A 26,660-nucleotide genomic window follows, 5' to 3' on the forward strand; every position below is an offset into this window, starting at 1 on the left:
ATATATATATATATATATATATATATATATATATATATATATAACAAGATATTTTAAATAATAAAAATGGTTCAAAGGTGAACTGTTTTTGCTGTACTTTGGATCAAATAAATGCAGGCTTAGTAAGCAGAAGAGACCTACTTTAAAAATATTTAAAATCTTACCGTTCAAAAGCTTTGTCTGGTAGTGTAAATATAATAAAATCATCCAGTAAAAATGAGTTTGTGTTGTGTTAAATTTTAGTAATTTTGAGTCAAAGTTTTCAAGCTCTCTGATGAGAAACGGCAGAATGGGATTCAGGCTGATGCTTGTTGTTTGCACCCTCTTTCCAGAAGTCCATCTGATCTGTGACTGTCAATGCAAATGCTGCCACAAAGGTTGACTGTCTGAACGAACCTGCAAGCACAAGAAAAAAAAAGATTTTTTTTTTTAAAGCAGTGTTTATAGAATTTGCCTCAACTGTCGAACTTGATGCTGTATGTATAAAAAAAAAACATTATATACTACATATGAATGCTGTAGTAAAAATAAACTGAAGAAACTTTTTATTGAAATTTTTTATAAAGAATTTTATGAATGGGCCAATGAATCACTGATTCAAGGTGTTTAAAAAAGGTAAATTCATTCAGTAATGAAACACTGCTGTGTGCAGAGATGCACGACATAGCTTTGTTTAGAACCGTTTTTACTAAATGGAGCAAAAAGACAATATTTTCTTCATGATTTAAATCACTTAATATTACATTCTTGTTTATTGAATTTTGTTGCCCTGACACTTAGAAAAGTCTGCCACAGACCATGCTAAATGCTAACCAATCTGTTCACATAAACATTCTAAACGTGTGTGTGTTTCCTAGAAAGTCTGTGCATATAATAAGCCTACTATGATTAAAAATCTCTATTTGTTGCTTTACAGTAACAATAATCTAAATTGACAGACGGTAAGATTGCTATTATGAATTTAAAGGTTACAGTAAGTTAAAGATACCTGAAGCAGCTGCATTTTGCTGTTTAAATGCTGGTTTAATAGAAATAATTTTAATGCGCATGCAAACTCAATCTTGACGTGACAAGACATGGTAATAAAAACATTCCCAGGAAATAAATACCTTACAAACGTGTACTTTAAATACAATATAACTTGTTTAGGATAAAAGCATCTGAAAAATGCATGACTGTAAATGCAATGTAAAACAAAATGGTCTACCTAATTCTGCATGTCTGTAAATGGACAGCTGCCCCTGATCAGCATCCAGTTAGTAGGGCTGTAACGATACGCGATATGAAACCGAAATCGCGACACTCAGATCCACGATCCTGTGTCGCGGTGTGATAAGGGAGAATCGCGACACACCCCGTGACTACCTTTCCAATCATGTGACGCCTGCCTGCAAAAGTTGAGCTAGTTTAAAAACAACGTGAGGAAACATGGCAACCAACCCAGAGATTGCGGAACCTCCCTCCCAGTGGCGGAGCTAGAATTTTTTACATGGGGTGGCCAGGGGGTGGCCACTGCTATTTCAGGGGGTCCTCCTCACACACGAACTCTACTCATAAAGTTGAAATAATAAATTAAGGAATTCTAAAGTTTTATTTGCAAAAATAATGCTGAGTTCATTTACAAAACATTAGCATAAAGAAAAAACAACTAAACAAAAAATACTGCAATTAGAGCTTAGGCCTACATCAAACCCGGATTTGAAAACAAAAACACAATTTTAGTCATCACTTACAAACTTATCCTAGTTATGTTTAAAACCACATAATTCTGCTGTTCTGATGAGAACTGGCAAAACGTTTCACAAATTCATCCATGTTGAGGGAGCGTGCCCTCCTTGACTCAACACTGAGAATCCCTAGGTGACTTTAAGGTGGGTTTTAATAAGTTTTAACGCAGAATAGCTTCTCTCGCAAGTTGCATTGCTCACTGGTGTAACAAGAGACATTTTACAAAGTCCAAATAACATTGTTAATTAAATATAATAACTTATATACAGGGCACAAAATTCACTTTTTCACTTTTTACCAAAAAAATAAATAAATAAATAAAATAGGAGCACCCAATTTCTTTTTTAGTAATGCACCGATATTGATTCTTCATGGTCTATTCTGATTGCCGATGTTTTACAAGCAAATGGGCTGATTCTGAAAGCCTTTTTTACATATTTATTTTATGCCTTAAGCAAGGGACAAGAAGCCATTTATAGGTACAGCCATTTAAATTTGAGACAACCACTGCATTTTTTTAAGAATCTACATAAATAACAAAATATAGGCCTATTATAAATGACAAAAATAAACGACACAGTTCTTTCTTAGTCGTGTAGAATAAATGCAGCCATAATCAAAGTAGGCTACTCTTTCAATATTCAATGTGCAAATAGAGACCGAATCTTTCAAGATTGCTTTTGAATGCGGTGCGCGTTTTGGTTTCGTTTTAATGATCGCGCGAAACTCTCAGCAGCGCTGAGCGTGCATTCTACAATACAAGAGATTACTTTAACAAAACCATTTGAAAGTGGGAGGACACAAACGGGATTTTGAAAAACGTGTCCCCAGAGAAAATTACTTCTCCCGCTGAGTTATCATATGATGTGAATGTATGGCGCGTTGTACAGAAGCCTATATTTTGACTGATACTTAAAATGTAAAAATAGATTAAGTTCAAATGGTTATGTAATGTTGGAGCGAACAGCAACCTGTCACTGCATCAGCTCACAGCACTCTGCTGTAGTTAGGCTACCGAAAGTTTTGTAAAGAAATGAAACCAAGTTGCACCACAACAATTTCTCACTCTTGCATAAAATATAATTAGATTTTGGGAGCATATGCGACAAAACGGTCGCAATTTCGAGCCCTGTACACATGGTATGGCACATGGTATGTACATATAATACCATAGCACAGATGAAGTATAGCGTTAACTGTCTAAAGTGTGAATTGATCTCTCTAATCTCATTAAGTTAACTGATGCCGTCGTTGCCTAGTTAATTTACACAACGGATAATAAACGTTACCCAGCAAACAAACCTTATGATAAACTATAAAACGTACGGTATTTAAAAAATGATGTTTTATTATTCGTCTTACATTGATGCTCATGTCTTTGGCTCGTCTTGATTTGGAAATGGCTTAAGCAGCGTTACCGGCAAAATTCTAAAACTTCTTTAGACAAATGAGATGTCAATCAGCATCAGGTACTGCCAGCAGCAAATACAATTTTGGGGTGGCACCCGGGGTGGCCAATCGGATGTCAGGGGTGTCCAGTGCCACCCCGGACACCCCTCTGGCTCCGCCACTGCTCCCTCCTCATTTAAGTCAGCAGTATGGCAACATTTCGGAGATGTATGATCCATAAAATATGGAGAAAGGCTATTAATAAAGAAAAAAAATCCACAAAATGCGTGTCGTATAGCCTGCGCAGTAAAAATACAATTATGTGTAAAATGTCATAGTAAACTGTGTCTGACATGAAAACCACGCTAGTCATTGTCCCATAAAATGACAAATAGCAAATAACACATAGTATTTTCATTATGTTTCATTTATTTTGTTTTTGTAAAGTAAAATGAGACCTTGTTGTTTGCAATACGTTTACCCCGAGACCGCGTCGCGAACGCCAGCTCGACCGCAAAACACTTTCACTATGAGAGAAAGCGGCAGCCTAACTGACCCCAGATTTCGGACAGCAGGACACAAACCGAGATGAGATATGCAAGGTACGTTCACACTCGGTATCATGATTCAATAACGTTACACTTTAGGTCAAAATCACACCGAAGTTCTTCTTTAACATTAGTTAAGTTGATGAAAGCAAAAGCGTTACCAGTTGTTTGCACCGCGACGACGGCAATCACCAGAAAAGACTCCAATACACCTCCGATGCAGACGACATGACCACGAGACAACAAACTTGAAAATAAAACACAAAAGATGCACTTAACCGCGGTGTTCAGTTTTACCTCAGTGTGTCATGTTAGTAGGGTTGCCACCCGTCCCTTAAAATACGGAATCGTCCCGTATTTGAGAATGAAATTGCGCGTCCCGTTTAGAGTCAATACGGGATGGGTTTTGTCCCGTATTTTTTATCATTTTTTTTAAAGCAGCGTCTCATGCAAATCATCCCACACGCATTTTATGAAGATGCCTTTCCTACTTTTGATTGGGTAATACTTGATGTCATCGTTAGTTTGATTGGTCTTTTTAACTGTCCAGTGAGGAGGGCAGGTCTTTTAAGCAGAGTCTGCCAAGTCTAAAAATGGCAGAAGATGTTTCTCCAGATGCTTCTGTTGCCTGCCGAATGTACTAAAGTGATTATTTCCAAATTCGCCATTCAATAATAAAACTGGTAATAAATCGTAATCCGGTTCATCTTGACTGACAATGCAATTCGCCTCGCGCACGCTCGCTCCGCCCATCTGCGCGTCCGCCAAAAGAATGCAAGACTCGAGAATAGAGCGTCCAGGTGGAGCAGAGAGGCAAAACTGTCCTGTTCAGGACATCATTTCAGGCCCGGCTCCAGATATGAGCTGCAGGGTGGGCCGAGGGATATTCAAGGTGGGCCGGGGTTATGATTGGGGGGTTGTACTAAGTGTTAATACATAACTACATACATTATTTTAATAGCGAGATAAAAGCACATTAGTGTCTCAAAATATCAAAATTTAGTACACTATGGATGTTCCTAAAATTATCTTAAGAAGTACTAAATAATTTACTGCAGTTGGTAAATGTAAGCTACAATTCTAAACTGAAAGCATTTGACAGAGTTACCAAGTCTATATGACATAACTAGCCCAATGGCCAGCCAAGAACCAAAAATAGTGCACTGACCATATCCCAAATATCAAAACTTATATATGTAATTTCCATATCTAAAATACACATTTTACAGTTGTGCACATTGATCATTTGCACAGCTCAAAGGCTTACCCATAGCCTTCACAAAACCTAACATCTAGCACTGTTTTATCATAGGTATAATGCAACATTTTTGAATACAGGCATTTTATTGAAATTTTATTTCTGCAATATTTCAAACCTTTAAACCAGTGAAATCAACCCATGGCAACAGTTTAAAAGTAGACCAATTCCGTGGTGAAAAAACGCGGACTTGGCAACCCTGCATCCAACACGAGCTGCTGGAGTTAATGTCTTTGCACACGAGTATGAAATTTTCGCACGTTAAAAATAAAAATACGACCTCAGGTTATGTTCATCGAGTTTACACACTGCCTCTGAAACTTTCGTCCGTCATAAAAAAAATTCAGATCAGGTTCGATTTTCTGCATTTTGCATCCATAATAATAAGCATTTTCATATGAAAGGATGGCGAATATAAGAAAACTGAAAAAAAAAAACGCATAAAAATCGGACTCAGTGTGCAATGACCTTTAGATTTGACTGATCACGGGTCGAAAGTAAGGAGAGATGACTAAAAAACGACCATGCTAGAGGATTTGCTGCTCAATCTTGTGTTCAAATATCTATTATAAGATGCGCTGCTCCCTTTACACAGAGTGCGCCTTATCGCAAAATCGAAAGTAAAAGTAAACAGCGCGAGCGCTCATTTAAAAGCGATTTCAATAGCCTGCATATTGAAAGTGCGAAAATTATATACAATATTAGAATGTTTGCGGGTGCGGGCGGTAAGAAAAAAATATGGAGCTCAATTAAATATCGTACTAATTTTGTGATTGGCTATGTAGTGTGGGGCTCGGGTGGGCCAGGCTGCTGATTGGGTGGGCCAGGCCCACCCTGGCCCCCCCGTAGAGCCGGGCCTGCATTATTTACAGGTCAGATACATTTGTATATAGACTATTGTAGTTTTGTCTTTGTTTACGTAGTTAAGCATTAAACTGCTTGCAAATATTATCAATAGCAGTCAATAACAGTCACAATATTATCAATAACAGTCACATAACTGTTGTAAAGAGTTGGAACTTAGCAGACAAATATTCACATTGTTTTATAACAAGTTTAGAGGGAGCTATGGCTAACAACAATATGGCCCTTACAAAAATTAACCATGTTTTCACTAAAAACCATGGTTACTATAGTTAAACTATGGTAACCACAAATTAACAAAGGGTTTGCTACACTTTATGGTATTTGTAGTAAAACTGTGGTTTACCATAGGCCTATTTTATGTGATAATGCTAATAGCTATACAAAAAAAATTTTGTCCCAGTCCGCAGCCCATCACTGAGCTTCATCACTGAATTTAGGGACCGTCTATAAAGTTACATACGACATTGATACACACATTTCTTACTTAAACATCATTTGAAGAATATTACCTTGCTAGCTATAAAGAGGCAGCGTTGGAAAGATATTATGCTGCTCTGTGACTAACGTTAAGTTTGTCAACTTCGGCTTTGTTTAACGCACTTTACCTCAGTATTTCACCTCAGTTCGCCCTTATAAGCTTGAGTAAGGGCTCGTCAGACGAGCTAACTTGGATTAAAGGGCAGCAGCACATACAAACGTGTTTCTCAGTTTAAATAAAGTTTATTCCGACTAATATAGGTCACCTTAAGTTACTCACCAGTCCATGTTTTCACCGTTATGGCGGCGCCCCGGCCGTCAGTCAGGAAAAAAAGGCTACCAACATGAAAAACACGATGAATATTGTTAGTTTGCTGTTAACAAGTGAAAACAATTTAAAATTGTTCAGTTTTTCATAAAACAGAAATAATATACTAACCTTTTTGTCAAGTTATTGGTGCAACATTTCTCTTTTGTCCTTTTTACCGCCAATTCCTCTCAACAGGAGAAAAAAAATCTCCCTTGCCATTGGTCAATTTTTCGTGGACAAGTTCACTACTGTAAATTTACAGTATTTTACTGTAAACAGATTTACAGTAGTGGAGAATTACAGTAGTGATCATATATTTCCCATAATCCTTTGCAGATTACAGTAAAATACTGTATATACATTTTACAGTATCTTACTGTAGATAATTACAGTAAAATACTGTTCAAATTACAAAAATCGGTTACAGTGTATATGCAGTGTCAGAAAGCTCTCGGATTTAATCAAAAATATCTTACTTTGTGTTCGAAGATGAACGAAGGTCTTACGGGTTTGTAGCAACATCAGGATGAGTAATTAATGACAGAATTTTCATTTTTGGGTGAACTATCCCTTTAAATGATAAAACTGAACAAACTGTAGCTTTAAATATTAATGAGACCCCTTTCACATTGCATGTTAAAATTGCCAGAGTGCCTTCTGTGTGAACGCAAACACGTTCAGGGATTGATCCCAGGAATGATCCCGGGTTGGGGACCTGGTAACATTGACAGGATCAATCCCAGAACCAGCACTGTGTGAACAAAAACCAGGACCAATGCTGTAAAGGGTGAGTCGTAGTGGTGACGGATTTTATCGGGCAACTCTTTTACCAGGTGTTTTGAAGGCAAATCAACGTTTTCCGGAGTCGCTGTGTGAAAGTGGCTTAAGTAAGTGGGTCCTTGCCAGAAAAAACTGCTACCTTTCACACAAAGGACTTCTCAAAAACAACTAGTCAGTGGGCTGTCGGAAAGACTAGTCAGTCAAAAAGCCTTATATTATAATAATGCATTCACAAGAGTACCACGACACATGCTTCATGAGCGCACAGCGAAGACTGACATGGAAGAGAAGAAATTACTGAATAAAGTCATTATTTATGTTTTTTTTTATGTTTCTGTGCACAAAAAGTATTTGTGTAGCTTCATAAAATTAAAGTTGAATCATTGATGTCACATGGAGTATTTTAACAATGTCCTTACCTGTCTGGGCCCTTGCATTGCTGTCTATGCAGGGTCAGAAAGCTGTCGGATTTCAGCAAAAATATCTTAATTTGTCTTTTGAAGATGAACAAAGGTCACAGGTTTAGAATAACATAAGAGTGAGTAATTCATGATTTTTTATTTTCAGGTGGACTATCCCTTTAAAGAAACAGTTCAGGCAAAAAAAGAACAATTATCTTTTTATTTTCTTATCCTCCTTTTCCTTTTCTTATCCATTTTCTTATGTTGTTCCAATTCTGTATGACTGACTTTTGTGAGACAAAAGCAGAAAATATGCCAGTCATTCTTTTACAAGGATTTACAATGAATGGAAACCGAAGCCGTTATGCTTTAATAAGGCAAAAAACGCACTATAAAAGCATCATTATGAATGAAGACATTCATAAGAATTGTATTACAAAAGACCTAAATGTTATTCGTTTAAAACCTTGACCTTATCTCTAGTTCTCCTTGACACAGTGGTGTTCGGTTTGTGAATGAGTCAGACTTCAATTATTCAGAAGATTTGTACAGAATTTGTACAGAATTCTGGCTCATTCAGATCTCGTGGTCAACTCACTGAGTTAGCAGTGAACTATAACTTCTATTCATAATATTAAAAGTGAAATGCATGGTTTGAGAAGAATTGGAATAGCTTATTGACTACATTTATGATACAGGCATAGTGCATTTACATATTTCTTAGAAGCTTGTCTGTAATTGTCTTGTAATTAAATGTAAAAGAGCAACCAGCAGCCAGTCTTTAAAAATTGTTTTCCTCCACAAGAGAAAGTAAGTCATGCAGATTTGGAGCAACATGAGGGTGAGTAATGACAAAACGTTAATTTCTGGATGAACTATTCCTCTGAGATTTGGCAAATGTACAAATAAGCAGCAGTCTACCAACAATGATAATTGGAATAACTAGGGGCAAAAAGCCCAAAAGAAAAAAAAGCTGAAGTGAGAGTTTGTTCCGTCAATCAAGTCAATCATGCATGACAATGATTACCAGATGGAAAATAAAAACAATGCGAAGAATAATGGCACAATTTTTCGCCTACTGCTGACTTAAATGTTGCTTTAACAGTAACAGACATCATCTTTCTAAATGACAGAGCCACACAAGAAGGGCCATTAAGCCGTACGGAGGAACAATGAGAATGTCAAGAGTGGATTTTGCACGCTCAGTGACGGGTGATGGGAGACAAGAAAGGCTGTCGATGGCTCATTTCCATGAGCGGTGGCGTTGTGCATCCTGGCCTAGAGCTGATTGTTTCGGTGTAGAACTGGCTGTGCTCCAGTGACTCAGATCATTGTGCTGCTGTAGATGTAACGATTTGGAGTGATCCAAGTTTGTATGCAAAGCTGCCCAATCCCTTTTGACTCACCGGGGTAATATGTTGTTCAAAGAAAGAGAGAGAGAGAAAGAGAGTGAATGAAAGGAATCAAAAGATGATAGGGAAGAAAAGATGAAAAACAAGATAAGACGAGAAAGGTGGAAAGAAAAAGGAAGCTGAGAAAAGCTAACTTGAGTATTCACACCAAAAAAAGACCAGCTATCTCAGCCAGAGCAAAAAATAGCCCTTCAGATTTAAGGCCCCCTCAGATGCTACAGGAGGACATTAATGCAAAACCGAAATATTCACCCGTCTTAGGTTTAAGATGAAAAGCTTTCCGGTTGAAAATATAATTTAGGGATGTACATCTACATATTTTTAAAAACGATTGGTCGGGGGGTTCCCTGAACGACTATTTGACTAATCAGTCTGCATGAAGCACTGTAAAATTAGGCTGATTTTGGGTTTGCCAGAGCCTGTCGGATGCATTTACATAAAATGTGCTCTCATGTATGGAACACAGGAGTCTTGAGATTATTAGGGCTGTTTATAACATGACACACCAACATTTTTGGCAGGATGCCAGAGTCAGGTGCAATGCAAAGGCTGAAGTTTCCTCAAGGAGGCAAGGGAGGCAGTGTCTTTCTCAAAAAATATGTAGTGCAAAAATAAAACAAAGCCAATATTACAAAATATATCATTGAAAAGTTTATAAATCACTTTTGTTTTCATGGTCCAACAGCGACATCTGCACTTAAATTACTGAGGGATACCGCATCTTTCTTGCCTCCCCTGAGCCCATTGAGTTTTAACAGACTCTCTAAAACATGCGGTGAGTTTGTTGGGGGGTAATTAAGAATGAATAGGGGAAAGTCAGAGAAGCAGAGGTAATGCCTCCGTTGCGATATGATTGGATATGACTGGATATGTTTGGCTGTGATTGGTTCACACGATAAGTCCCGCCTTGTGTTCATCCGCATTCAGCGTTCTACATTTGCAAATCAGTGTGAATTAACAATATAATGGCGTTAATGGAAAGACTTGTTTAAAAAAGTAAGCAAACAACTCACGCACTTAGATAGCACCACTTTGTTACATCAAAATAAGGCTGCATTTACACTGGCACACATCTGACATCGGAATTTGTTGCACGTGTAAACACAAAAATCCACAGAAAATCAGATTTTTCCGCATCTGATCTGGATCACTTCTAAATGTGGATTTTAATTGGATACATATCCAATATCTAAACATCTGATCTACATTTAAACATATATATCTGATTCCCCTCAGAACTCCCAATGCGAGAGCGACACATTTGCCCATAAAGATAGTGTTTTAATTCTACTGCGCTGTAAGTGTCAAATTTTATTAAGATGGAAACTTTATATAGGTAAGAAATTGCACATTCAAGAGCTGGTTCTCAACCCCTGCCCGTGAATGTTATAAATACGATGATTTCTCAGCAACGAGGACCATCCAGCTTTGCAATTAAACTCTCTCGATAATTAATTTGAATTTATTTAAATAAATATAATTTTAGTGCTACCACTAACAAGCCGTAGGTAAAATAACAAATAAAAATTACCATTAGATTCCCGTCTTTATCAGTTAATTCAGAATTTGTGCTGTAAAACATCCATGACAGCTGTTGTCCATGCTGGGAAATAATAATGGCCACTCTACGTGAATTATATACTTAATTTTAATAGCGCGGCCATTTAAAACCCAAGGGTCTAACATTGTATGCCATTGTAAAGCGATCACTGACAATCATTTTGGGTGGGAATTATTGCAAAAACAGGTATCGGATACCAGTAGTGTCTAAAGTGAATGTAAACAGACGGGCCCAAAAAAAAAAAAAAAAAACCCGGTTATGGTCAAAAGATCAGATCTGTGCGTTAAGTCTTTCAGTTTAAATGCAGCCAAAATGGCATTAAAACATGATCTGTGGGAGTTTTCAGTGTAATCAGCTTGGTAAAATGTAAATCTCTGTGTCTGTGACCAAGTTTTGATGATTGATGATCCGAAAATTTCTAAAATAGTTAAAAGGTAATTAGTAAAAACAATAGCTGAACAAACGTCACTCTGGATATTTTATTTATTATATATTATAAGATTGTGATATGATATTTTGAAAGATCGCTTACCCTAACTGCCACTAGCTAAAGTTTGGGATTGGTTATATTTTTTAAAAATGTTTTTGAAAGTTGTCCTATAAACAGAGACGTTTTTGAAAAGACTGATGTCAAAATGATCCCTGTTCACACAGATCCTCAGAAATGACTAAAAACACTGTATTATGCATGCCAGGCCAGTAGTTGGTGACATCACTTTGTAAAGAAATACTATACACCTGTGCACAAATGCATTCCCATAAACTGTAATACACATGCGTCACAAATTTGCGTTTTCGTAGTTTACACAGAGATGCGAACGGTATCATTTTCAAAAACTTGCTCTTTGAAGTCCATTTTCAAAAGTTTGCTTTTTCAGGCTCCCAAAACGCCACTGTTATGCAAGTAAATGGTCAAAACACATAAAAAGTTTTGTAAACAGTGTTGGGTAAAAACCCATTAGGCTGCATTCATTTGATCATAAATACAGAAAGAACTGTAATACTGTATAACAGTTTTCTATTTTAATAAAGAAAATGCAATTTATTTATTTCATGTTAAAGCACAGGGTCAATATGATATTTTTAACTCACCGAAGGAAAGGTCAGTGGTGTACAAATCCATTTAAATAACAGAAAGCGTGTTAGTTAGAAAATGAGACACAAAAACTGTGTTGGAAGGAAGGAAGCAGAGAAGTAGACACTTTTTTTTTGGCGGAACAGGAAAAAGAATAACACTCATTATGATTCTCAGCAAGGGTTGGACATCACAAAACCGCCTGGACTCAAACACCTGAACTTAGGCAAGGGAGCTCGAGCTGGTTTAATCATGCTCATTATAAAGCTGCAGTCCCTGTCCCTGTGCGCATCTCACCCGAAGACTAATGAGCGTTGAAGGCAGTTTTAAACCTCCTACTTTGCATCAATAATTCAGGGCCTGGAGGCAGCTCCACTTTAAAAGATTCCAAATCCGTGAGCCTCATTATCAGGTCTTAAACTGTGCGCCGCTCCAAGGAAGTGGATTGAGTAAACATGATCTCCGCCACTTTAAAAAAAGGCAGAGTTGCGCTTTAATTACTCCGAGCGTATCCGAGTTTTCGCATAACTAGGCGACGAGCGGTGATGAGAGCCATTCAGGAGAGGCAACACCGTGAGCTTTTCCGAGCACATCCCAGAAAAGAATGCGGGTCACTTGAGTTCAGAGAGACGTAAGAAAAAAATGTGGGATGAGGAGGAAGAGAGATATGAAGTGGCTGAGCTTCTTTTTCTGTCTCACGACGTCACAAGAATAATCATCTGTGGCACACAACGCTTACAGAGAGAGACAGATAATTTGACAGATATATAGTTAGAGAGGTAATTTGAGAGCGATCATTTGTGAGAGGATTAGTTAGTTGAATCATTTGTGAGAGGTTAGAGAGAGTGACAGAAAATCTTTAGAGCTGCAAAACGATTAGTCACGATTAATCGATTCAAAATAAGTTTTTGTTTGCATACTATGTGTGTACTGTGTATATTTATTAAGTGTGTGTCTGTATATATATATATATATATATATATATATATATATACACAACACACACACACACACACATACATATGTATATAAGGACAAATATTTTTATTTATATATAATAAATTATATACAAGTGTTTAAATACAAGTATTTATATATATATATACATACACACACACACATACATATATACTAGGGGTGTAACGATTCATTCATTTTCTCGATGCATCGATTACAAATCCTGCCGATGCATATGCATCGATCTTGAAACATGGATTTTTGAATCGTGAATCGTTTGTTTCAGTCAATAATCGATTTAATATTTTAAAATCGAATGAATCGCGATTATATAACGAATATACGATGGATAATTTAAAAAAATAAAAATAAATCTTAAATTAGTTGCGTCTGCGACGTAAAGTGCAGTGGTGCAGTGGATTACGTCACTAATCTTCAATTCGCGCCTGTTTGTTGTCATCTGAATAAACGCAGCAGTGCACAATGGAGGGCAACGAAGAAGGAGAAATTTGCAAGGCACCAGCCAACATGAGATCAAAGGTTTGGGATTACTTCGATTTTCACAAAGTAAATGGAAAGATTGACAAGTCCGTTGCAGTTTGCAGACATTGTAAATCTGAGTTAAAATACTTTGGAAATACAACGAATCTCCGCAGACGTCATGCCATTAATATAGACATACCTGCACCTAAAGCAGCTAGTATTTCAGGGTCAGACGTGAGAAGTGTACAAATACAGTGTCTTTGCTGTATTTACACACTTTCTTTGCTGTATTTATACACTTTCTTTGCTGTATGTACACACTTTGCTGTATTTCCTAAATGTTCAGGAAATGTGTGCAATGTTTACAATAAAAGCACTCATGGTGCATTGAATATGTAGAAGTAGTATTATTTTTCTGGGTTTACTTGCCTTAATGTATTTTGAGTCCTAAGAAGTTAAGCTATTGAACTGAAGTCCTGAATCAAGTTATTAAATCTATTGAATGGTCATGAATTTCCCAAAAAATGATTTTATTTGCTCAGATACAGATGTATACTAAAATTTACAGAATAGAATCGTTAATAATCGAATCGAATCAAATTTCATTGTTAATCGAATCGAATTGAATCGTTCTGATTTGCAAAAATCGTTTTTGAATCGAATCAAAAACCTCTGAATCGTGAATCGAATCGATTCGCTGTCTATCCAAAGATTCACAGCCCTAATATATACATATATACACATATACACACACACGTGTGTGTATTTATATATACATAATAAATATACATAGTACACATACCTATAGTATGCATACATACACTTTTATTTTGAATTGATTAATCGCAACTAATCGTTTTGCAGCTCTAGACATTTTTTAGATATATCATTACAAAGTCAATTTGAAAAGCAAGTTATTTCAGAGAGGGTTAATAATAATGTTAGTAATAAACCATGTTAGTGTTTAATTAGTGTAGTTTATAAGTAATAATTAATGTTAGTAATAATTTGAGAGTGAGTTAGTACGTTAGTAATCATTTGAAAGAGGGTGATAATTTGAAAGAGGGTTAGTAAGTGATAATTTGAGAGTAAGCTAGTTAGTTAGCTAGGTAGTTAACAATAACTTGAGACAAGATTGAGAGTAATTTAGTTAGCTAGTAAGCTATAAGAGTGGGTTAGGTGAGTGAGTGATAATTTGAACAAGTGTCAGCAATAATTTGAGGGTTAGTTAATTTGAGAGACAGAGCTAATTTGAGACTAAGTTAGTAATAACTTGAGAGAGGGTTAGTTACAAAATTTGAGAGTGAGTTAGTGAGTAAGTGATAATTAAAAAGAGGGTTAGTGATAATTTGAGAGTAAGTTAGCTAGTTAGTAATAACTTGAGAGCGGGTTAGGTGAGTGAGTGAGTGAGTGAGTGAGTGAGTGAGTGAGTGAGTGATCATTTGAAAGAGGGTTAGTAAACATTTGAGAGACATAGTTGGAGCTAATTTGAGAGTAAGTTAGTTAGCTAGTTAGTAATAAATTGAGAGCAGGTTAGGTGAGTGAGTGAGAGATAATTTGAAAGAGGGCTAGTGATAATTTGAGATACATATGGAGCTAATTTGAAAGCAAGTTAGCTAGTTAGTAACTTGAGAGCGGGTTAGGTGAGTGATAATTTGAAAGAGGGTTAGTGATAATTTGAGAGATATACAGTTAAAGCTAATTTGACAGTAATTTAGTTAGCTAGTTAGTAATAACTTGAGAGTGGGTTAGGTGAGTGAGTGAGTGAGTGAGTGAGTGAGTGAGTGAGTGAGTGAGTGAGTGAGTGAGTGAGTGAGTGAGTGATTGAGTGAGTGAGTGAGTGATTGAGTGATAATTTGAAAGAGGGTTAGTGATAATTTGAGAGACATAGTTGGAGCAAATTTGAAAGTAAGTTAGTTAACTAGTTAGTTAGTAATAACTTGAGAGCAGGTTAGGTGAGTGGGTGATACTTTGAAAGAGGGTTAGTGATCATTTGAGAGCCAGTTGGAGCTAATTTGAGAGTAAGTTAGTCAGCTAGTCAGTAATAACTTGAGAGCGGGTTAGGTGAGTGAGTGAGTGAGTGATAATTTGAAAGAGGGTTAGTGATAATTTGATAGACATAGTTGGAGCTAAATTTAGAGTTAGATAGCTAGTTAGTAATAACTTGAGAGAGGGTTAGTTACAAAATTTGAGAGTGAGTGAGTTAGTGAGTGAGTAATCATTTAAAAGAGGGTTAGTGATAATTTGAGAGAGAGTTAATTAGTCAGTTGTTAGTGATGATTTAAGTTAGTTGATTTGAGAGAGATATGGTTAAGAGATTTGAGAGGTAATTTGTTTAATAATTTAATAAATTTGAGAGCAGGTTAGTTTGTGAGTGATAGTTTGAGAGTTAGTTGATTTGAGATAATTACAGTTAGATATAATTTGAGTTAGTTTTAGTAATAATTTGAAAGAGGGTTAGTTGGCGATAATTTGAGAGAGGGTTAGATAATTTAAGAGTTAGTTAGAGAGTGATTGTTAAAGATTAGAAAAATTAGAAAAAGGTATAGTTAATTGGTTAGAGAGAGTTTATTTAAAAAGACAGAGAGAGAAGTTAAAAAAGATAGACAGTTCGAGAAAGAGAAAGATAGACAGATAGAGGGAGATATGGATGGACAGACAGACAGATGCACTTTGCTAGATTAAAGTGGTGATATAGCTCATCCACTGATACATCTTATCCCAATCTCCCCATATATCTTGGCAAACCCATTATTCAACTGAACTACAGTGTTTGAAGTGCTCTGCATGCCTTCTGACAGCATAATATTGGTCATAACCAAGAAAGAAATTGCAAAGACTCCTAATAACTTGGCTCATGCCCAAGTAATAAACTTGACATCGCTGTAGTAGGAACAATGACTTGGGTCTTAATCACATTTATAGACTTAATCACATTAGAAATCAGAGACGCCGACACAAACACAGCCCATCTAAGGTGTTGTGTTATGAAACCTAAGTGCCATCAAAACTGAAGGAAGCAGAAGTAAAGCCAGGGTAATTCAGCATTACAATTTGGCTTTTATCAACATACGCTATTTTTCATGCGGTTCATCCTATAGGAGATGTTCCACAGAGAAATCATCGTAAAGAAAGACATCAGAGACATCTGATACAATAATATTAAAAATAAGCCACTGATACTACGAGCCAAGGTTTCTTTTTAGGTAAAACAAGCCTTTGAAAATCTCCTTGGCATTTCATTCTAGACTTAAAACAAACTTAGTGTTACTTATTAGAGGAATAGTTCACAAAAAAAACCTAACTATTCTGTCATCATTTACTCAGCCTGTTGCACCATTTTGATCCAAGGAGATGTTAGAATGCCAAAGCGGTGTTGGCTTTGAATGTTAAAAGGCAAAGCAAGAAAAGGAGCGGAAACTATTTAATTTTTTTTCTGGTGCCTTTTATCCTCTAATGTGAATACATCATGTAAATCTGGACCAACAATGTGCTGTTGTTCAGAAAAACCCTTCAGGCCCCACTAATTCTTCGATTTTCTAGCATTTTTGAGTATTTGAACCCTTTCCAACAATGACTGTATGATTTTGAGATCCATCTGTTAACACTGAGGACAAATGAGGGATTCATATGCAACAATTACACAAGGTTCAAACGCTCACTGATGCTCCAGATGAAAAAAAACATGCATTAAATGCATTATATTTGAAGATCAGGGTAAATTTAACTTATTTTGTCTTCTAGGAAACATGTAACTATCCTCTGTAGCCTCTGAAGGGCAACACTAAATGAAAAAAATATGATATTTAGGCTAAATAAGAAAAATGCACACATCTCCATTCTGTTCAAAAGTTTTCACCCCCTAAGCTTTCAATGCATGTTTTTTTCCTTCTGGAGCATCAGTGAACGCTTGAAACCTTCTGTAATAGTTGCATACGAGTCCCTCAGTTGTTCTCAATGTGAAAAGGCAGTTTAAATGTTCAGCACCAACAAGGAACTCATGAACAATTATTATTAAACCAAAATAAACAGGTAAGAACACAATATTAAGAATTAAGGGGGTGTAAACTTTTGAACGGGGGCATTTTTTTTTATAAATTCAACTATAATTTTCTCTAGTGGACTATATGTAAACATTTTTTATATGCAATTCAGGTCAGTACTAAATAAACAATTACATGCATTTTATATAATTTTGTTAGAATTAACATTTTGGAGATTCTGAAAGGGGGATGAAAACTTTTGACCTCAACTGTATATAGAAGCATGTATTTCCAATGAGCCTATGTTGAAAAAAACATCTTGCTTCAAGTTCAATAGAAGAAATAACATCATATAGGCTTTGGATAAAGCAAATAATGACAAAAACAATTATTGATTAGATAAACTATTCCTTAAAAATTGTTACTAATAAAACAAAGTCAGTCATTTTGTGAAGATCCTTTTCAAAGGAACTGCAGTCAAATCGACATCATTAAAGCCCCATTTTATAGCCCCATGAAAAATCTCCGTTTTGAAAATGAAACTCAGAGGAACTGTTATCTCGCCCTTCCCGAGGCTCTTGAAAGATTCTGATATCTACTTAATGCACCATATAAGAGTTTCCAGATGACTTTCAATGGGGTGTTTCACAAAAAAAGTTTTCATCCAAGTTTAAATTCAATCAGATAGTAACATAAAACATTCTCAAGGACACCTTGGATCGTCACTTTTTCAATTTTACACTTTGACGCGTCACTAAACAACAGAAATGCATGCTTTTATCCCTTTCCGAATGTTCAAATAACCCATTATTTTCCAACCACTCCATCCAACCCTTCTTCACGCTTCATTAGATTAAAAAAAAAAAGCTTTTGACTTTCTCAAAGATAAGACAGGGCCGATATGAAGTCACCACCATGGCAACCGTAACTGTGTTAAGTGACTGTTATGCACAGGGATGAAGAGGCATCGGGTACTAGAGCTCTGGAGTATAGCCGAGTCTTGTTTCGAAGGCAAGAGAGTCCGTATACAGGCCTTCAAACCCTTCTCAGAAACAATATCAAAGATCAAGCACACTCAAATATTCCATATGAGCTTCTTCTGGGAGGAACAATGCATTTCTAGCTACTTCTCAATATTCCCATGCGAGGTCGACTCTGGTCTGAAATACAGTATTTTTAGCTGTGCAGACAATATCCAAAAATAATTTACAGATTATGCTAGTGCGCTTGACTTTGTTTTCGCTATATTTGTAGAGTGCGTTACATGGGAAAACAAAGCTCAAACGAATGCCTCTCTGACATATACGCCTAAAGCGCTTCAGGCAACTAACCACTTCTGGGAGGCAAAGGAGAAAAAGGAAAGAACTTCAAAACCATGAAGGTTATTGTTCTGCGTCACATGCTTGTAAGAAGAAGCTCTGAGAGCTTTCTTAATCATACAACGGGCTCAAGCATAAGAAGTACCTTTTTGAAAGTGAGACTTCAGTGGAATTATATAACCATCTTTGCACTTCAGGCTTCCTTGTGAACTGTTTGATGTATGGAAGTCATTACATTTCGACAGACTCCACATCCACTTCATGAAGTTGATTAATTGCTGTACTTGCCTGGTTTTGAGTTAGACAAAGGATCATTTCAAACAGACAATTTAACTCTATTCTGCTTTTTATAAAGCACTATTTCAAACTGTTGATCTACTTTTATCTTTCTACACGTCCTGATCCACCGAGATTTCCTTTGTTATGCAGCGACAGCCAATCATAATTGACCTTTACACCTTTAGAGTAATTAGTATGCTGAGTGCTCTTAGTCCTGTTAAACACAAAGAAAAGCAAAACACGAGAAACGATTTGTGATGGTTACTAGAATAAAGAGGTCATTCTTTTCATCTGAATCGTTTTGCACCTTCTGTTCAGATGTTTTAACGTGGCAATAGTGAGAGAGCTGTAAGTATGAGTCTTGTAATAAACCTCTTCGATCCGCTCATTCCAATACGTCATAGCGGATTACCCTCATTCGCCTCGCTACACTAAAATATCAAACACACGTACAGCGCACTGCAAACGGTGACCCAAATCAATTAGCCGTGCCCTAAAATCTAATCCTGATGCACGGAGAGCAGCACCGACTAAAGCCATCTAAAATAAACCTTATCATTTTCTCTTTAGATGAGGCATCAGTGTTATTTACAGTTGGTTTGAAGAAACATAAAATGAAATGTGATAAGAACACTGGGTTACCTGACTGGAATGGTGCTAAAATACGACTTGAAGGCTCTGACAGGAATTATTTCTGTGGGATTTTGAAAGCTCCTGTTGACTTGTGCAGAATGTGAAAGGAAACAGAAGCTGCTTGGATACTCACCGACTTGATTCTCAGAGGGAGGTTTGTCAGCGTCGTGGATCTGAGGAGAGAAGTTGAGAGAGAGATGACATTAGAGGCATAAAAGTAGTGTTTACAAATGGATGGAAAGTAAATAAAAAAAGTCCAGCCTGGAGGCACTCAATACATCATTCATTTTGACAAGACAATCCAGCACTATTAAAGCACATCAATAAGTACCACCTAAACACTAAGGGAGAGAGATGGATGAGTCACAGTCTTATCCAAAACCTTTCAGGCAACTAAATTGCAAATTAATGATTATTTTTAACATGTTGGCTTTAAGTCACTTGCAAAGTTCTTGCTGACAAGAGCAGAACTTCAAGTGATTTTAGTCATAAAAATGGGTTTCTGGGGCAAATTTAATAGTTTGTTTATTTGTTTGCACTTAAATAACTAAATAACTTTGTAGGCAACATAAAAATGAAATACCAACATATTGGCGTCTAAAAGTCTGACTGTAATAAAATGTATGTAATAAAAAATTAAAATATGAAAAATAAAAAAATATATAAATATATATATATATAAATAGCAAAGCTGAATTTTCAGCATCATTACTCCAGTCTTCAGTGTCACATGACCTTCAGAAATGATTTATATGCTGATTATTATTATGTTGGAAACAGTTGTGCTGCTTGTGATTGTCTTTGATAAATAAAAAGTTAAAAAGAACATTGTTTATTACAAATAGAAATTTTATGTTACAATATACACTACTACTATTGAAAAGTTTGGAGTCAGTAATAATACAAAAAAAAAATTTATTCAGCAAGTGTTAATTTGATAAAAAGTGATAGATTGGAACACATAATAGAAAATAATAATAATTGCTTTTTTTTTGTATATTTTTATAGATCAAAGAATCAAAGAAAAAAAAAGTATTACAGGTTCCAAAAAAAGCAACAAAACATTGATAATAAATCAGCATATTAGAATGATTTCTGAAGGATTATGTGACACTAAAGACTGGAATATGGCTGATGAAAATTCAGTGCTGCATCACAGAAATGAATGAGCAATTGCAATAATATTTCACAATATTAAATTTTTTCTGTATTTTTGATCAAATAAATAAACCTTGATGAGCATAAGACTCCATTAAAAACATTAAAAATATTACGAATCCAAACTTTAGAACGTCTGTCTGTGTGTGTGTGTGTGTGTGTGTGTATAAAACACTCACTGACACATTCAAAATTAAGATGTGTACATTTTTCTTCTTTTGCCTAAATATCATATTTTTTTTCATTTAGTACTGCCCTTCAGAAGCTACAGAAGATACTCACATGTTTCCCAGAAGACAAAAAAAGTTAAATTTACCCTGATCTTCAAATTCAAAATGTTTTCACCCCCTGGCTCTAAGGCATGTTTTTTATCTTTTGAAGCATCAGTGAGCGATTGAACCTTCTGTAATAGTTGCATTTGAGTCCCTTAGATCTCCTCAGTGTGAAATGATTAACCTCAAAATCATACAGACATTACAGGAAAGGGATTAAATATACAAAATGCTGAAAAACCAAAGAATTTGTGGGACCTGCAGGATTTTTCTAAATAACTGTTCAGGACAAACAAGGGATGAAAAACTAAACTTAATGAACACAAAAAAAAAAAAAAAAAAAAAAAAACACAGCTGCATTCAGGTAACAATAATCGTGTACGTAAACTTTTGAACGGGGTCATTTTTATACATTTTCTCTTGTGGACTATAGTATATGTAAACATCTTTTATGTAAAATAACTTATTCAGGCCAGTACTTAAAATATAATGTAATGTAATGTAATGTAATGTAATGTAATGTAATGTATACACACACGTCACACACATACATATATGCATACACAATGCATGCATCATTCAAATCTATCCATATACCTTATGAGCAATAGTGATTCTTGCTTTAGCCAATTCCAATTTATAGAGTAACACAAATTACTGTAAACCACAGATGAAAGAATATCTGGAGTTTCCCCAACGGTAATTACGACATTTTGGTGTATTTTGTTTATGCTAATCTCGTAAATACAATCTTTCCGACACGAAGCCAGAAACAGTCTCTCCGTATGCATAAATTTGCCGTTCAATTAAACTTCTAAAAGCAAAACAAAATGTGGCAAGGATCCTCTGGGTTGTTTGAACTAATAAATCATGATTCGCCATGTCATTAGCTCCCACGAATTGTGTGGTTTGGGTGCCCGGAGCTGATGCTGTTCTAACCCTGAGCGCTCAGCTCAATTAGGGCATTAGGAGGCTCATTCTGCCACCAGAGCTGTCAGCGCTGCCAGCAGACTGTGGAGGAAAAGAGTGAATCGATCACACTTCCTGTTGCACACTTTGAACGAGCCTTCCTCGCTCAACTCAAATCTCACGTCCTTAGGGACACGGGCAGAGAAGCGAGCAAATTCCAGCAATATTCGATGCTCTCCCTAGTCATATTGTGGTATATTAGAGGATAACGAGGAAAAAAGGAGATGGCTTTTGATTTATTGCTACCACTCTCCTAACAATTACTCTAGTCCTGAGCTCCAAGGAGCCCTCAGAGAGCACAGTTTAAACAAGTCATATATCTTTACACAGGGCAAAGCGTGGCACATCATTACAGTCAGAGGGAGAGGCTGAATCATCAAGGTGACGTTGTGAATCATGGCATGGTTAGGGGTTTAATCCACAGCAACCTGAAGAAGAGAAAACCATTGATTCTGAAGCCCCAAAGGACATGGAAAAGCAAAGACAGGAGCACGCTGTGATGGAAGAGCCACCTCCACTTGTATCATCATCACCCAAGGTTTCTCATCACCGTCCTTTCTCCAAATACACAATGGAAGTATGCGGGAAGAGAAGTGGTGTGGTCTGGTGATAGCCCACATTAGACAGTACTTCCTCGATCTCGAACTCTAATCAAATCGGAAGCCATTTAGAAGTTTGGGGTCAAAAAGACATTACATATTACTTAGCAAGCATTTTTGGCAAATACAGGTAATTTTCTATGGAAATATGATGTTTTTTAATGTTTATGCCTGTTATAGCACAAGCTGTGGTCCGATTTCCCTAAAACTCTGCATGCTTGTTTAGAATCACATGTGGCATGTGTTCAACAGGTTTGGTGAAGCTTTGAGTTTTTGTTTTGGCTTTATAGGCTTTTGGGTATATTTTGACAGACCCCTTTTCTAAACTACCGCATTATAGTTTCTGAAAGGGTACATTTATTTATTTTTTTTTTTTTTTGATAATTAATGACCTAGAGAGCCCAGAGAAATGAACTGCAGTTTTTTTTTCCCCAGATTGAGTGAAAAACCTAGGACTAGTTCGCGAAAGTAGGTTTTTTATATTTTCTAAATCATTTAAAAAAACAGTTTGATTGACAGCAGTGGTTCTAGATGCAAAGTTGTTTGGAATGAGGAGGTATGTCGTATGATACGAATATCGTGTGTGTGTGTGTGTGTGTGTGTGTGTGTGTGTGTGTGTGTGTACCTGGTATTTATCATGTTATGGGGACCAAATGTCCCCACAAGGATAGTTATACCAGTAAATTTTGACTTTGTGGGGACATTTCTTAGGTCCCCATGAGGAAACAGGCTTATAAATCATGCACAATGAGTTTTTTTGAGGAAGTAAATGTGTGCACAATCTCCTGTGAGGGCTAGGTTTAGGTGTAGGGTAGTGTAGAGCCATAGAAAATACGGTTTGTACAGTACGAAATGCCTATGAAATGTCCCCATAAAACATGTAAACCCAACGTGTGTGTGTGTGTGTGTGTGTGTGTGTGTGTGTGTGTGTGTTTTTGTTTTTGTGACATATCAGGACACAAATTTGTGTAATAACATGGGTATGACATAGGTATTGCAAGGAGAGGGTGACTTATGAGGACATTGCCCATGTCCCCACTTTTCAAAAGGCTTATAAATCATACAGAATACATTTTTTTGAGAATGTAAAGATATGCACAGTCTCCTGTGAGGGCTAGGTTTAGGTGTAGGGAAGGTGTAGGGTGATAGCAAATATAGTTTGTACAGTATAAAAACCATTACGTCTATCGAATGTCCCCACAATTCACAAAAACAAACATGTGTGAGTGTGTGTGTGTGTGTGTGAGAAAAGTGGCACAATATACAATCTTTTACACCCTTGAAAAATGTGATATCACCCTTCATTGACCTTAAGCGTTGTGAGTCAAACAGACCTGCCAACTTTCATTCCGATCAACCACTGTTAACCTTGTCTAATAGGTGCTCAAAGTTCAATGTCCTTATAGCCGCTGTTGGCAATTTGGACTAAGACCGTGTGTACAGATTTACACGTAGACAGGACAAATGGTTGCATAGTTATGACCATTTTTATGTTTTTCCCTCTTATAGTGCTACCAAGTGTTTAAGCTCTGTGATTTTTTTCACATGACTTTAGATTCAGCTCTTACATACAAGCTATGAGTTTGGCGAAGATATCTTGTTCTGTTCCAAAGTTATAGCCGCTTGTTTAGAATCACCTCAACAGGTTTGGTGAAGTTTTGAGTTTTTGTTTAGGCTTTATAGGCTTTTGGGTTTATTTGGACAGGCCCCTTTTCTAAATGACCCCGTTATAGCTTCTTAAAGGGTAAATTATTATTATTTTTATTTATTTTTTGATAATGAATGACCTAGAGAGTCCAGAGAGTTGTACTGAAGGCTGAGTGAAAAACTCGCAAAAGTAGTTTTTTTACATTTTCTAAATCATTTAAAAAACTGTTTGATTGACAGCAGTGGTTGTAGAGGCAAAGTTGTTCAGAATGAGGAGGTTTTGTATGATACGAATATTGTGTATATGTGTGAAAAGTGGCATGATATACAATCCTTTTCACCCTTGAAAAATGCGATATTGCCCTTCAGTGGCCTATTTCTTTAAAATTTCTCACAGACCTTTAGGGGTGTGAGTCAAACAGACCCGCCGACTTTCATCCGATCAACCACTATTAACCCTGTCTAACAGGTGCTCAAAGTTCAATGTTATAGGCGCTTGTTGCACTTTGGACTAAGACCGTGTGTACAGACTTACACATAGATAGTTGCGTAGTTATAGTCATTTTTATGTTTTTTTTTATAGTGTTTAAGTGGCCAAGCTCTGATTTTTTTCACGTGACTTTAGATTCAGCTCTTACACATGACTGTGAGTTTGGTGAAGATATCTTGTTCTGTTTTAAAGTTATAGCCATTTTAGTAAAGGTGGCCCAGCCCCTTTCAAACATTTTGGCGTTCCTTTGCGACAGAGAGTCGAAAGTTAAACTTTGTTTTATAATTATTGATATTCACTCTCCGGAGAATCTTCCTGCACTGATTTGGTTCCGATGAGGTGAAAAACCAAGGATTTGTCCACAAAGGTAGCCTTGGTGACGTTGTAGATACTGAGAGTACTAACAACCAAGTTTCAAGTCTCTCAGAATTACGGTTTGGTCTGCATAATCAGTTTTACGTGGAGATTGCTGATCCTTGGCCATTCTAACAATAACAACAGTGTTTCAGTACTATACGCTTAAACTCCTAAAAATCACAGTTTCTATCATAACATTAAGCAGCATAATTGTTTTCAACACTGGTGATAAGAAATGTGTCAGGATTTGAGTCTTGTCTGTCCTGTTTTGCTTGTGTTTTACCCCCTCTGTTTCTAGTCTAAATGGTTTAGTCTTTGTCTCCCCCTTTTGGTTTTGCATTAGTTGGTTTAGTCTTGCCCATGTTTGTAATTCCCCCTCGTTATCCTTATTATCTTGTTTGTAACCACACCCCTGTTTTTGTGTATTTAAGTCTGTGTCAGATCCCACCCCAGTGTCCGTCGATAACGTTACTTCTGTTTTGTTTTGTTCTATGTTTTACGTTTATTTTCATAATAAATTCAGTGTTTATATTACTCCGGTTCTGCCTTATCATCTCCACTCCTCACCCTGCTATATCTGTGACAAAATGTGCCTTGAGCAGCAAATCAGCATATTAGAATGATTTAACAGCTGCTAAAAAAAATTAAGCTGTGCGTCACAGGATGTAATAGTTCACAGTATTACTATTTTAATGTATTTTGATCAAACGCCCTTTTTAAATATATTTTCACACCCCAAACCACTGAATGGCATTTTAAGGAATTTTTATCAGTCTGCCTGAAGTTACCCGGTTGAAACAAGCACTTTTGAGAATAAAATAATCACTGTATATGCCAATGCTTGCAATATTAGTGTCACACCCCTGGACTTTAGTTGGTTTCTCCCATCCTTTTCCCCCCGCTGGTTTCTGTTACTTGGTTTGTTCCCATCATTACCCACACCTGTGTTTGTAATCATCATGTCTATTTAATGTGTGTGCTTCCACTGATGTGTGTCGATCGTTAAATGTTACCACGTTGTGTTCCTGTTTCTGCCTGCTTCATTTGGATTATTAAATACCTTCACTTTTACTCCGTCGTTGTTCGTGTGTTTAGTGTATATCGTGACAGAACGATCGACCTTAACAGTTTATTTTTCGTGAATTCCCCCGTTTTGTTTTACGTCTTTTTTCAGTCTTTTTGTTTCCGTCGTGTTCATCACCAGTATTCACCATTATGAAACTCGCTTCAATCAACGTCCGCCCAAGGAGGGGAAACGCCATTCTGGAAGGTTACACCACCTTTATCTTCCAGGATGGCAGGGATCTAGAGGACTACGTGGAGGAGTTTATTAGCATTTGCCATCTTGCTAGCTGCGATGACGTCTGCCTTATGGAGGGATTTTGGTGTGGACTGGATGAGGATCTCCGCTTCGTCATGCCCGAAGGTGAACCAGACTGGACCCTAAATCATTATATTAACATCTTGCTGAGTGCTTGGGGTTCAGAGCTCTGCCTTGACGAAGCGGAGGAGGATTACAACGCCGTCCAGTCACACCACGCAGACGTCTCGCAGCGTGACCCGGAACCCAGCCAAGCACCACCCCGACCCGCGGAATATCAGCCTGAGCCCACCGCTGACGGGGAGCTACCGCCCGCCGCGACCAGCGTGCCATCGCGAGGAGGAGCGACAGAGCAGCTGATCGTCACGGAGCCAGAGTGGCACGAGG

At 36.9% G+C, this 26,660-nt stretch overlaps 1 protein-coding gene across 1 annotated transcript in view; it reads right to left on the reverse strand.

The window, feature by feature from the left end:
- Positions 1 to 26,660, reverse strand: part of b3glcta (beta 3-glucosyltransferase a) — a 397,462-nt gene that overhangs the window by 342,145 nt on the left and 28,657 nt on the right. The window contains exon 3 of the mRNA XM_073817308.1: positions 19,594 to 19,633. Within this exon, the coding sequence (XP_073673409.1) occupies positions 19,594 to 19,633 (40 nt within the window). The remainder of the gene's footprint in view (positions 1 to 19,593; positions 19,634 to 26,660) is intronic.

The sequence above is a fragment of the Garra rufa genome, chromosome 14, assembly GCF_049309525.1.
Source record: "Garra rufa chromosome 14, GarRuf1.0, whole genome shotgun sequence".
Taxonomy (NCBI): Eukaryota; Metazoa; Chordata; class Actinopteri; order Cypriniformes; family Cyprinidae; genus Garra; species Garra rufa.